The sequence below is a fragment of the Ambystoma mexicanum genome, chromosome 7p, assembly GCF_040938575.1.
Source record: "Ambystoma mexicanum isolate Mex_15411 chromosome 7p, UKY_AmexF1_1, whole genome shotgun sequence".
Classification (NCBI taxonomy): Eukaryota; Metazoa; Chordata; class Amphibia; order Caudata; family Ambystomatidae; genus Ambystoma; species Ambystoma mexicanum.
In genome coordinates, this window is record NC_090939.1 from 210,834,219 (window position 1) to 210,848,596 (window position 14,378).

Here is a 14,378-nt window from a genome sequence, read left to right on the forward strand (position 1 = left end):
CCAAAATATACAATTGCAATTGAAAAAAGTGATTGAGTCATAATTTTCTGAACTGATTGTAAAAAAAAAGAGTTATGTACAATTGTAGACACTAGCGGCATAGCTCTAAAATAGAAGCAGACAATTTTCAGATATTTGCCCCAAAAGCATGTGGGCTTTTACTAGTCTATGGATAACTTCACTCTAGCTATAGTGAATATTTACATGGATTTTAAACTAGTAACATATTTGAGAAACCACACCAGGTTTACCGTGTACATGCAAAAGCAAACATAGGGTGGCTACATTTGGAGAGGATCCATGGCCAAGGTCAGACATAGCATACGAAAATGTTTCTTGACTTTGTACCTTAACTCTAGTGTTGATATATATATATATATATATATATATATATATATATATATATATATATATATTGTTTTCCAATAAAAATGTGCCCGACTTTTAATATGTTATGATAAGCCACCACGTTTGTGTTTACATACACGTATGACTGTGCTATGTCTTTATTGCTAACAGATGCTGCCAATATAGCCGTTCCCTGTTGCGGCATATTTTTGCATCGAATGCATTTCTCTACGTGAAGACAATATTACATTCTTTTCTTTTACCATTTTGTATAAGTCACGCGCTCCACCAAAGGAATGATTGTGTGAATTTAATGTTTTAACAAACCATTGAAACTGCGTTTGCTATTGCACACTGAAAGATGGCTGCCCTTCCTGCTAAGGCTAGCACTATGTTTAACAATGTGACACTCTATCAGGATGAGGAATCTTAGAGACTGCAGTGATACTTTAAGTCACCTTCACAATGTCTATTTTCCTAACGTGATCAAGCGGTGAGAGCACCGCAAAACGTGTCGTTCTTTTGCTTTTTCTTGTCAAGTAACTATTTAAAAATAAAATAAAGAGATTTGCTTGTCTGGAACATTTACTGTGTCCCTGGCCTACTGCAGAAAGCCATTTTGGCATATATATGTGTTATAAAGCCATAAAGCCATGTGCCAATTGTCCTCAACTCATTGTTTCTCCAGCTTCTCACCTGATGTGTTTATGAGGCACTCATTCTTTGGCAGATGAGAATATGCTTGTCCCAAAGAAAGATGCAGATATGCCATCATGAAGGGTGCGCTACAGAGCGAGCTCACAGTCATGCAAACTGCGCATTCCCCCCCCCAAACCCCCCCCCGCACAAAGCAACCACATTCTGGGAAAAATGAAAATAGCTTTGCTCTGGGTGGGTCTCTCTCTTGATTACGTCTCTGATACATGCCTAGCGCAGGCATCCGTTTAGGAGCTGAGCTCTGCCAACATGTGCCAGTGTTATCCTTCAATTGCTTTAGCCACCCATTAGAAACCTACACATTTTGACTGAAGCAATTAGGTCTGATGCTCTTGCTTTGTTCTGCAAGTGAGTGCAGCCCTGGAGTATTCAGCACAATGGAACAATCCTTCAGCAGTGGTGGAAACCTCTAAGGCGGCGAAAGGATATCAGACGATATCCTGCCTCTGACAGATTTTCTCACGGTGGCATCCGACCGCGTATTGGAATATGCTGCCCATGTGCTTGGAAAGTCAGGGTATATGATCGTGTGAACATTAGCACAGGAATGAGCTGCCAACATTTGTCACTGGGTCTCAAGTTATGTATTAATCCATGTATTTTTAAACTACAGTAACATATTCCAGATGTACAATATTTTTCTAGGTCAGGAGTTTGTACATGTGCAGATTATAGGGTGGGACCCAACAATCGATCACTGTTTAAGTGGGAGTTAGAATTGGAATCGTTTTCCATATAAAAACCAATGTATAATTATTAAAGGGACTTCTGGACAAATGTCTGGATATTTGTTCATACTTGCGCTGTTGTTCTACATTTTAAAGAATGAGGATTGTGGGTATCCCTAATGATAACAAAATCTCACCTGCCATGGCTTTGCAGTAATCCACATTATGCTGATTTCATATGTTTTGCTATGTGGAATTTCCATAGCACACCTCTGCTATTCACATGACCTCGAAGCACTAAACACAATTTTGTAATTTTATTTTGTGACATGAAATGTTTTTATGTGATTTTGGAAACCCCCGAGGAAGACAAAATAATTAAAATACATGTTACCAAAGGCCACTAAGTCATTAGCCAAAGCGGCATTACTAGCCATAACATGACTCATCTGAATTTGAAAAAAAACACTTGCATGAAAAATATAACTGTAGTGATCCGAAAGTCTCTACTAATTTACATAACAAATATCCTTTGATCGGAACCTTTCCAATAACGAGAACAATCAGTTTCAGCTAAATAGTTAATCAGAATCTGGGAGAAGTGTGGCATTGAGATCCTGTGAGAATATTGCGTTGAATTAATACATGCCTCTGGTGCTCGTTTGCCCCGCAGGAAGCTTTATCCGTTGTGAGTGAAGACCAGTCATTGTTCGAGTGCGCCTACGGGTCTCCGCACCTTGCTAAAACGGAGATGACGGCATCCTGCTCCAGTGAATATGGACAAGCTTCCAAGATGAGTCCTCGGGTGCCACAGCAGGACTGGTTATCCCAACCCCCAGGAAGAGTCACCATCAAGATGGAATGTAACCCGCATCAAGTCAACGGGTCAAGGTAATTGACGCCAGATCCTTAAGACTGATTTTACACACACTTGCATATGTATGTCATAGGTTTCTTAAGCACACAGACCATTTAATATGCTGTCAGTAGGTGTTATGATGATCAAGAAGCAGCACAAGCGTACGAGGCATGGGAGAGGCTAGTGGAGGGCAAGTCTGAAAGAACATTGGCTGCTATGCTTTCTTGAATAGGCATGATTCCAGAACTGGAGCAAGGAAGCAAGCACGGGAGTGGATTGACGAATGAGGATAAACAGATTGGTTTGATACAGTAGGCACTCCCCCATACAGAAGCATCCCTGCTCTGAGTTCAAGGCTGGTCACATCATTGCAGAACTCTCACTTATATGGACCATTTTTGGACTGCCAACACAGCCACACAATTCCTCATTCCTCCCCATAATGTTTCCTTCACAGATGTCTTTTGCTATATGCTAATCACACAGGTATATCAACACACATTGCTTGGAACTTATAAAAAAGCTACTAACTCATCACAAGGGTTCGACCCCTCAACAATCAGCTCACCACCCCTTCACTTTCTGGTGGTATAAATTACCAGGACAACATTGAAACCAAGAGGTAAATGAGGCTAACATTTGTTCCAAGACCCCTGCCTGTTTCTCTTCACATTCTCCTACTCCAGCGACCATCACTTCGCAGAACATAGGATCCCCCCATCTCCTCCGTATTCTCACAAATAAAGACCACCTCTTCCACTACGATGAAAATCTCAACAAGAAACCCCCCCCACTAACCCCCCCTACCACCATCTGAATGACCTACAAATACAGTGGCAGAAAGATGATCAAACTCACAGGGCTCTAAATGCTGACGATTGTCTTTGCAGAAGTGGATTGATGGAGGTTACACATCTTTCAGGACTGTAAAGTCCTCCCGAAGTCTAGTTAAAAATTAATTGTTCTGTGATGTCTGATTGCCTACTTTAAAATTCGGCAATGTCATGCCTTTGTAACTCATGATATGATATTCTATTTACATTGACCCATACACAAGTGTTTCGGAGCGCTATGAGGCAAGGGAGGGGTTCAAGGGTGGACAAAACATGGATCTTACTAGGCCTGGTGACATTGAGAACGCACAGCTGCAGGGGAGAGGGAAGGGGGAAATTGCAAGGGGTAGGAGAGGATTCACTCTGTAATATGAACCTTGTACCACACTGTGATATGGGGCATTTGTCACCTTTTAGAATAAAAACAATTATAACATATGTAGACGAGTTCACCACGGGGACTAGCCACGTAATTCCAATTCCAATGAAGACTGTATTCGAGACTTACATGAGGATATTAGTTGTGTGGTGCAAGATTGTAGTAGTTGAAGGACACGTTGCTTCCATACATTTAGGGCCTAATTCAGGGAAAGTTTAGTGCAATGCAAATTGACTTTGCACTGCCAAAAAACCAGTTGGATTGGGCCTAATTCACAGAGAGGTGCAAAGTGTATTTTTGTGGAGCAAGTCAGTTTGCACTGAAAAAGTAGCACTGCGCTAAATGGACCCAATTCACACAAATAACACTACGTCTTTGCTACTTAGTCCTTTGTTTGTGAATTAGGTCCTTTTAGCACGGTGCAAAGAGTACTTTTGGACAAAGAGGACATGTGGCGGTGGGCCCCCCCGCAATGCAGGGCTGCAGGGTTCCCTGCTACACCAGTCTATTTCTCTCTTGCAGAAAGTCTATTTCTCCCTTTCCACAATGTGTTCTTTCCGTAGGTAGCACTGGTGCGCCGCTGTTCTAGGTAAAGGGGATAGAGAAGAGGCTTGCAATAGTTTAGTTAACAAATTTGCTAAACAGTCTGAGGTTTTGTTACCGAACTGCGCCCTATCTTTCAATACCATAGATTACCCAATTAATGAGTCTGCACCCTTTCCCAATTTTTGTCAAGGTTTAAAACAATCAACACTAAGGGAGTTATTTTTTAAATGTATTACTCCCTCTTAGATGTGTCTAATAAAAAACACTGTTATCTCTGTGATGCATAAAAGTTATCATTTATTTTTCTGACATTCACTTATTGTTTGAAAGTCCCAAGGGTTCAGGGTGAATCGTCGACCGGTTTCAGCAGGGTGTCGGTTAGTCAAACCGCTTTCTTCAGGACCTCAATTTTATTTCAAGAACCTAACATTATTCTAAATGTTCACAAGCCCGTAGGATCATTTTGTTTTCACATTCCTTTTGTTCTGGTTAATGGTCATTCCTTAATTCTCATTTATAACCATGAACAAACCATTATTTGTGGCAAGGGATAGAAAGACTTTCTGTAAGGGAAAGATAGGGAGTTGTAGGCTGCTTCTTAAAAAAGTAACACATGGAATACTAAAAAACTCCATCTGTTTGTGTGTGTGAAAGTGAATAGTGCACATGGTGGATGTTTAAGCTCCCAGAAGCCCCTTGTGTGTTGTGTTAATCCAAACCAGATGCTCCATGGTATATCAAAAAGGTCCTTCCTCAAAAACAAATATCCTCCTTTGGATGACCATAGCCACAGGAAAATAATCACTTAAGAAACCTGCACTTTACGCCTACATATAGATTCATCATTTACTTAAAACGCATCCTGGTTATGACCGTCAGTACTGGACATTTCATGGGTTCTCAACATATTAGGGTGACAAGAACCATTCACCATGAAAACTGAAGCATGGAAGTACTGAATGCATTGTGCCTGCTCTGAAACTTTGGTACATAGAAAAGTATGACCGCAATGATATTTGCTCCCCCAAAAACACAAGTTTTTTTTTTAATCGGAGCAGTGGATGAACACAACTCAGGAGTACTGCCACTGCAATGCGGTATACGTTGGACATTAAAGTCAATGTGTACAATAGTCTGGACACACTATTCCCTCATCCTTTCCCACGGCACTATTGGTGATAGATTATACTGCAACACATCCCTTCCCTTTGCAGTAACCATATCTTGGTGGAAAGGATTGAATCAGTTGCCAGGCTGGAGAGGAATGCACACCCACAATAGGGTTCTTTGAGCAAAAAGTAGTCTAGTTTGCTTGGGGTAACATTTTATTTCGGGAAGTGGGATCAATGCGTAAACCTCAATGATGAGTTTTTATTCATATGCTGACAACACTCAAATCTTCCTCTCGATAGAGGGAGACAGGCATGTATGATCTTGACTCTCTGCCATCGTCTTCCAGCCATTGAAGAAAAGATGAGTGGGCAGTGTTCGAAACTCAACTCAGACTCGGACTCAAATCACAAATTGTGAGCAGATCTCACGATAATTGGAATAAATCATGTTGGCTGCCTTCAATAGGTACTTGTCTGATCCATGCCATTATACCAACAACAACATAATATGAGTGTCAAAAGATACAAGCCTCTGTGCTTCCTTAGATGAACTTGGTTATGAGCATCTGCTTCAACCCACTCCAAATCCTATGGAAGGTTCTACCACCTCTGCCCAGAGACTGCCTCTCCGCGGTAGTACCAGCTGTCAACAATCCAAGTTAGACTATGGTAACGTAGACTGCAGAACTTCACGAATACAGCAGCCTGATTAACGGATGTATACAGTTTGGCCGTGGCACAATTGTTCATGGCCGAATTCACTGTGGTCAATTCTGCCGCGAAACCAATTATGCCACGGACAAATCCGGACTGAAATCCAAACTGAAACGCCCCGACCCACCCCTATAGACTCCCCAACCCACCCCCTACTTACCTTTTCAGGGTTCACACAGATTTTGACCCTGCGGCATCAGATCCGTCCCTCCCATGCGGGTTGGGTCAGATACGGCACGCAGGGTACGTTTTCTTTTTTTGTTTTTTTCTTCCCGTCCCATAACCCATCGCACCTCATGTTTGGTAGTGATTACCCAAATTGATAATTTCCAAATGATCGAATAGTACTGCTGAATTCTGCCAGATTTGGCATACGGTCCATTGAAAACGATCAATTTGGGTAATATCTGATTAACGAATGGTGTAAGTCTCAGGGAATACATCACTCCAGTTCTGAAGTACTGCACTGCTTGCCAGTGAGTTTGAGGATTTTAAGATGCTCTGCATTACACAAAGGCTTTTTATAGACAGAGCTTCCCTTTAATTTTGAACACAGTAAAGGATTAATGTCCATCTCGCTCACCATACTTCATCTCTATGTCAGGCCTTCTCCTCCAAATTCCTAGATCGCAGAGGAAAAGATTGAGTGGCACTGCCTTTTCTGCAATAGCTGCTCAACTCTGGAATACCCTTCCATGGCCCAGAGAGATATGAACTATGAACTCCAGTTTGGAAAAGATTCAAGATCTGGATTTTGCCTCACTAATTCTTCTGCACCACCCCTCACAATCCCAGCTCTAAGAGACCTATGGGTAAAAGTCTGTGTGATAAAACCATGTGAAGTCAAAATCAAATCCATCATAGGTCTGGGAAAAAAAAATAACTGGTCAGGTTAAAATAATCCCTTGTACTAGTCCAGACGGCACTAATGTCAATATACAAGATTTACAAAATTGTTATCCATTACCTTATTTATATATGCATCAGGCTACCTTTTTCTTTATGTGGAGTCTTTTGAGTGGAATTTTAAAAATTGTGCATTGCAAAAATAAAAACATGAACATAATTTCAAATGTGTTGGTCAATAAATCATACAGTATAATGACCAACTGAACTTTCTGAAACAACAGATCAAAAACAGTTGAGGTAAAACATACACCTTAGAAAGCACACTTGAACTGAACAAGATTAAACGAAAATATATAAACCACTAATTAAATATTATAAACTCATGAAAAATATAAAAATCCAGCTGAGCTTATACAGGTGGATCCCAGAAGCTTTTGAAAATGGCAAACAATATTTATGCTATTGATATAGCTGCACTTCTTAGTGGTAAAAAAAATAAAAAACAATGAATATTTACTGTTCCCTCCCCCATCCCCCAATTGTACAAAAATGATATATATATATGTACTTTCAGAGCAATTAGAATGTCTAGGGGATGACTATACCAACGAACTATTATCTAGAAAGGCCTCTGCCACCTGGCCAGATTTCCCTGTTATTAGCAGAGGTTTTCACTTTATATTTTGCCCTGATGAAGACCCATTTTCCACCATTTCTGTTTGTTACAGATTAGCAACTTTCCTTTTCAACTCGGCTTTCTGACTCAATCTCTGAAACAAATGCTAGGTTTCCACTGCAATTTGGTGAAAATGGCTTGGTAGATCTTGACCCTATGGTAATGATCTTCCGATAACAGTGCTCACTATTGGGTTAAATGCCCAGTATTGAATGTTGTGTTGTGTCCACCCTGCAATACAAAGCTTCAATAAGAAATGACATGCACGTTACTTGGAGATGGTCAGTCTGGTTTTAGACCCATTTGTAATACCAGAGCCTCTACTTTGCACATCATGGTTGACCTTCATTGCATGACTGACATAGGTGCAATCTCCCTGCCTGTGTTGCTGGATCTCCCAATGGCCTTTGACGCCATACACTATGCAACGTTTGCAAATATCTCTAAACAGCGCTGTGCATTACGAGGCACAGTTCTTGGCATGGTTCAACTCTACCTCACAGTTTGCTCATCATTCTCCAGTGAGATTGTTCCCAAACCCATTGATTGTGGGGGTACCAAAGCTTCTTCTACATCACCCATGATGTTTTAGAATGCATGTGATCAATGTAGATGTGGATAGTTGTCCACTCCGTGAAGTTTAATCTCTAAAATGGAACTATTTGAGAGGGTCTGTGGCCCCTAAAAATCACTGCATGGTCAAATACAGTCAGTTATGCCGGATGATTAGGCAACGGTTTGGAGACCTTGCACAGTCGTGCTGGGTAATAAGAGATAATTGAGAGCATAAGCTCTTGATTGATGAGTCAGAAGCTTGGTTTTTTTGGGATAGTGTAACAAAAATTATTTGATTTGAATAGCCGACACTTGTTTCGACCCTCAGGGGTCATTTTCAAGGGACAGTTATATGTTGCTACATTTGTACAGTCCTTGATGATAGTCTGGGGCGGATCCCCACATACTGGTAAAGTGGAAGTCCACACAGTAGTTAAGGAAGAAACCTGATAGGGCTCTGTTGAGAGGATCCTGACAGCTGCACTGTTTCCAGTCAATGCTGGATGATGTTGGTTGTGAGGTTAAACTTATTATAGTATGGAAGTGTCTGGAGTTCCATTAATTCCCATTTTATATTAGATAAGCATATGTCTTCCTTGGTCAAATACTGTCAGTTTCAGTTTCATCTACTGATAACGTAAAACAAATGTATTCCTCTTGCAGACTTCCATTTGGTAGTTCATGGCCCTCGCCTGGACTAAGGCAATTTGGTTTTACTGGGTTTGCCAGACCACTGGCTTTTAAATTAAAAACCAAACTATGGCTAAAATACTGATTACAGGTTTGTGGAAACAGTCTCATGTTTTACCTTTTCTCGCGCCGTTACATTGACATTCAAGCAGGATTCCTTTCACAGACTTCTCTAATCATATTTAAGGCAATTGGTTTCCCTATCAATTTGGCAATAAAGCAATGCCCTTTGGCATATCACTATCTTCCAAGATATATGTTCTGCGGGTATTCTGGTGGATCTGAAATGGTCGGTGGATTTGGTTTGTTAGGAGGAGATGGTAAGGCAAGATTGCAGTGCTTTGTGTTGAGGTTGCAATTTGGAGGGACCCTGAGCTGTGTGTGTATGTGTATGCGTGTGTAAGATTTCTATTTGTGGAATGTCAGAGGCTTCAAGAGGTCTGTGTCCAGAGAGGTGATCTTGTCTGTGTAGTATGTGTGCACATTGGCCAGCAGCTGAGTATGTCAGTTAGAGTCAGAGTTGTAGCTATTTTAAAAAAAAAGCCATGTGTGAGCGGCTGCTTTGAGTTTCTGTGTGTTGAGTAAGGATAGAAATTGAAGGCTAGTAAAAAAGGTAGGGGTGTTCTTCTGCATTTCAGTTTTGCTTTCAAACCATTGGTCTCAGTTGCATTATGGTGAGAGTGGTTTGCTTTTTGTGTTTGATGCATGAAGATGTCCTGTGTTGTAGTTTAGATATTCCACAAGAAAGAGAAGATGTTCTCTTTGGGTTTTGACAGTGTTGTCCTGATGTGTGGTATTCTAGTCATTAAAGTTCTCTGAATTCCATGCATCAGCGTGGAGGAAGATGGACAGGAGCCAGCATGGGGTTCCCTTTAGGTTGTGTCTGCGTGTAAAAGCTAATGCATTATGTGTTATTGTTTCCACTGCCTAATGAGGTTGGACTTTCATGCATTCAAGAGCAAGGTTTTTAGATGTTTCCTGAATTTCAGGTGGTCCTGTAAATTGTGGATTTACCTGCGTTGCATGTTCCAGTTTTGGCTACCATAGTGGAAAAGGCAGAGCCTTTGTGTCTTTCTCTACAGTCTTTTGGTGTCTGATAGAACGCTGCTTCTCATTCATAGGTCTCTGGTTGCTTGGTAGAGTGAGATTTTGTTTTGATGAAATTCAGCTCCTTGACCTTCAAGTGCTCTGTGGGTGCCACAGAGAGCCTAGAAGTGAATCTTTGTTTGGATTGATCGCCCCCGTTGAGTGCTATGAGAGGTGGTGTTATGTGTTCACTCCTGTTGAGTCTGAATAGTAGTATAGCTGCTGGGTTTTGGATCAGTTGAAGTTTTTGGTGAGGTAGTCCGCATACCTGAATACATTTTGCTTGTGTAGTCAGTTGCTGAAAGAACCATAGATATGATAGCCTGTGCTTTGCATGAGAAAGAGAGGCAAGGCATAATGTGTTGGATGGAGTGGCAATGTAGAAACACTTAGTGTTGACTTGGGGTACTGTGTGGATCTGTTGTCCATTAATATGCCTAGGTTATTGATCACTTTGATTATTTGGGGCAGTTACCCATTTGTAAAGGCCATAATAGAAGTGTTTCATATCTGCTGTGGGGTGAGGCTATCATTATTTCTGTTTTGTCTGGGTTGAGTTTGAGGTAACTGGCTGTCATCCATTCACTTATTTGGTAAGATTAGGTAATGTAGGCCTCTTTTCCCTTCCAAGAATTAGATCTTTAAGATACAGATGACACCTTTTTCTCAGCCTGGGTCATCAGGATCTGGAAACAGCTGCCTGAAAATGTAAGGTATCCTAGCCTCTTCTTGTGTCTAGTAAGTGTCTAACACCTTTTTTATACTTAAGAAGGCATTTTAGAACTCTGCTTAAGCATTGGTAGACTTGTATCTATTGGTCAGCCACTTTTACTTTGGTTCTGTGTGGTCAGGTGAGCCGCTTGGATTTTCTTTGTCGGAGTCAGTGTTGGATTGTTTTTTTGCTTTTGGGAACACTTTTCACAATGTTTTATGATTTCTTTTATTCTTGACATATTTCTGTACAGAGCTCTGAAACTTGCAGTGGTGAGCTTTGTGCCAAACTTAAGGATCTTAGATAGATAAATAAATAAGACCAGTGCAACAGTAACCTGACTGTGATCAAAGGGAACTCTGAGCGAGCAAGTCAATGTGCACAGATTGCCACTCAGTGAAGGTCCTCCAACCACGCAACAGGAAACACGTTAATTAATGGCTTCACAGAAACCAGACACGTTTTTACCAGCCTCAACATTATTTATTTAATGTTCTTGACAAGATATCATTCCAAGATTCTCTCGTGGGGCAGCAAGAAAATGCATTTTTTGTTAGGAGAATGTGTGAAAGTTATTTGTAAGTCATCCTCCCTATGGCATCCACCTCCCCACCATGAAAATACTTTGATCTGACTTCTCAATGGAAAGAGTTAATACCGGGTATTAAGTAAGCAATATGTCCCTCGCTGCAGGGCCATTACCGAGTCAGGTAATGCCCTGGGGCCCATAGTTATGGGCCCAAGTGGAGCGAGGTCCTTCCCAAAGGCCCCAGGGCATTACCTGACTCAGTAATGGACCCGCAGAGAGGGTCATATTGCTATGAATACCCTGGTCCACAAGACGGGGGTACTAATAGCAATAATTTTCTGTTCTGAAACACCTCAACGTTTCGAGAAACAGAAAACAAAAGAATTGTAAAAAAAAATGGCCACCACGGAAGGGAAAACAGAGTCTGTTTTCCCTTTCCATGGTGGCCATCGGGAGTTGGTAGGGTGAGGAGGGGATTGTTTGGGGTGTGGTGGGCAGGGGTGGCGAAAACACTCACCTGAATCCCCAGCGGGGAAGGATGGTAGCCTCCAGCTCTGCAGTGGCTCCGAGCTGGGATTACCCTGTTCCACGCCTCCTCATCGTCTGAGGGGCTGCCACCCCACCCCGCCGGGGATGTGAATGAAGCCAAAGCTTTGAGGGATTCTCAGCGAGGTATGGAGGGGTGAGGGCCAATCAGAATGTTCGTAGCATTCTGCTTGACCCTCGCCGGATACTAACAAGACATATCATCATAACAGTTATGAGTTACTAAAAGCGACAGTTATGTTGCATCAGTTATAATGGGAATTCAATGCCAGATTTGGGGGTTTTGTCAGCCCCATTCTGAACTCCTGCAGGACTTCATTGGGGTGCAGCAAAGGTAAAACCTCTGCTCTCGAGTAGGTGTTCTCTTACCTAAACCCCCAAACTGGTGGAGTGGTAAAACCAGTGTTTTTCGGAAAGACTGCCTATTTTACCATTCCAGCTTCCACACATAATAAGGACTTACATGTTTTTACTATCACTTTCTTGCCCATACCCCCAACACTCGGGTTGAGTAAAATCCTTTTATAACATCAAGCTTCCCTTTTTTCTCTTTGCACCATAATGATGGAAATTGTTTGTCTAAATGAAGAAATGTATCATCTTTACTTTCGAGATTTAAAACCAAAAGGCGGGGACTAATGCAACTTAAAAAAAAAAAAAAAAAAACATGATCTTGTTTTATTCCCTTTTGGCATTCAAGCAAGAGATTTTCCAATCGCTTGCCCCTGCTTTCTAATAAGATTGAAAACGCAGAGATTTGCATTGTGTTGAATTGAACATGTTCCTACGTTTTGTGGTTTTTTTCCATACTCGGCTAGATTTACCGAAAACCCCAATTCTTGAGTGTTCAACGATGCCGTGTGTGTGTGTGTGGCTGTGGGAAAAGTATAAGATTTACACTGGGAATATTTATAAAGATTGCATGAGAGATCCGCTTCAGACTTGCATAAGCACACAGAGCCCTTGCTGTATGCAGGGGTGTTGCTAGGTCTGGAAAAGATCTGGGGGTAGGCCAATGTCAGGACTGTTGGGACTCGGGGCTAGACAGCCTTTTTGTTGTAGCATCGGAGCTTTTTTCCGGGGCTACAACTAAAAGACCCCCATGGCTATAGCCCCTTCAGCTCCCCCCCCACCCTAGCAATGCCTTTGCCATACGTGTGTACGTCATACTTTTGGATATCACATGACCTGCATGAAATATGTGATTTATTTGTACAAGCTAGCTGTGCCTTCATGAAATTACAAGTGGCGAGCTGGAAATCTCAGTGTTATTGAGTGAAATACACGAGATGCGAGACTAATTGTGCTTAAGCTATGCGCTTTGATTGGGTGCCATTTTGTATTTTTGGGCCGCACAAAGTGTACGTGGTATGGTTAGGCATTCACTCGATCATGCTGGTGGGCCATAGCATACTGAGGAGGTTAGGAAGAATTGCTAGCTGTGGAGATGTGTGCAAACTCCCCTTACTGGTTTAAAGCTCAGCAGGACTTATTCACAGCTTGAACCTTTATGTTTACACATGTTGGTTTCAAAACCGCATCAAAAACCAATTCATAAACAGAACAACTTATCACATTTCAAAGACACAGAATACAAAAGACTACAGAAATATAGTGAGGACAACATATATGCTTTTGTACTTTAAAAATGTGTCTCGTTAATGCTTGTGTACCCACCATGATATTCGCTGACATGAAAGAAAGAATATGCTTTCTCGGTAATGTTAATGCCCACAATGCATCACTTCGCTCAGTTGCTTTGAATGGTGAACTTCCAGGAACGGTTACTGGGTGGGATGTTATATGTGTGTCCTGCTAGTTGAAAAGGCCTATCCTACTCTCACATTACAGATACAATTTCTTTTTTTATTTTTTAAATTTAATTTTTTAAACACACCATACCATTAGTGCTGCTTGCTTTAAAAACCCACATGCTTGAATCACAAAGGTGTGCACCTGGCTGATGATCCTCAATGAGGGTGAAATGATAGCGGACTGTTTTTGGTTAATCAAGCTATGTGTCAGATAATGCCGCCTACAATGTGTCGCTTAGTGGCGCCAAACTGAAGTTGGATATTGGAAAATGACGTGGTATGTGTGGCTTGTTAGCTGAAATAGCCTTTTATACTCTCACATTTCTGGCAGAAGATTTGTTCAAACCTACTTTATAATTGATAGTGTTTTCTAAACATCATGCAATATCACAAATCGCAGACTGCAACACAGTGATGATCTCTGCAAATGTTGTAGTCTGCATCCTTAAGAGCTGCCTTGACCTGAAATGTATTAAAATAGCTGTGCCCTAAAAGACAAAGTCAACCTTATGTGGGGTAAAAATGCCTGCTCTCCGTTCATTTGAATACCCACATTGCATTGCTCATGGCTCTGAACTGAAAGTGAACTTCCGGATATGGCTACTTTGTGGCGCTGTTGCATGAGTGCTCTGCTAGCCTCAATGGCCTAACCTATGTTTAGATCAGTGGTCGAAGTGTACGAAAAGAAGTAGAGGAACTACGCTCCCTACTGGCATGCGCCACTCCCCACAGAACCCATCGCCAC

At 41.5% G+C, this 14,378-nt stretch overlaps 1 protein-coding gene across 7 annotated transcripts in view; it reads left to right on the forward strand.

Annotated features, from left to right (window-relative positions):
- ERG (ETS transcription factor ERG) overlaps positions 1 to 14,378 on the forward strand; it is a 1,195,114-nt gene that overhangs the window by 948,966 nt on the left and 231,770 nt on the right. For all 7 annotated transcript variants that reach the window (XM_069636074.1, XM_069636076.1, XM_069636075.1 and 4 more), the window contains one exon: positions 2,407 to 2,624. In XM_069636074.1, coding sequence (XP_069492175.1) covers positions 2,485 to 2,624 — 140 coding nt within the window. In that variant the 5' untranslated portion in view covers positions 2,407 to 2,484. The remainder of the gene's footprint in view (positions 1 to 2,406; positions 2,625 to 14,378) is intronic.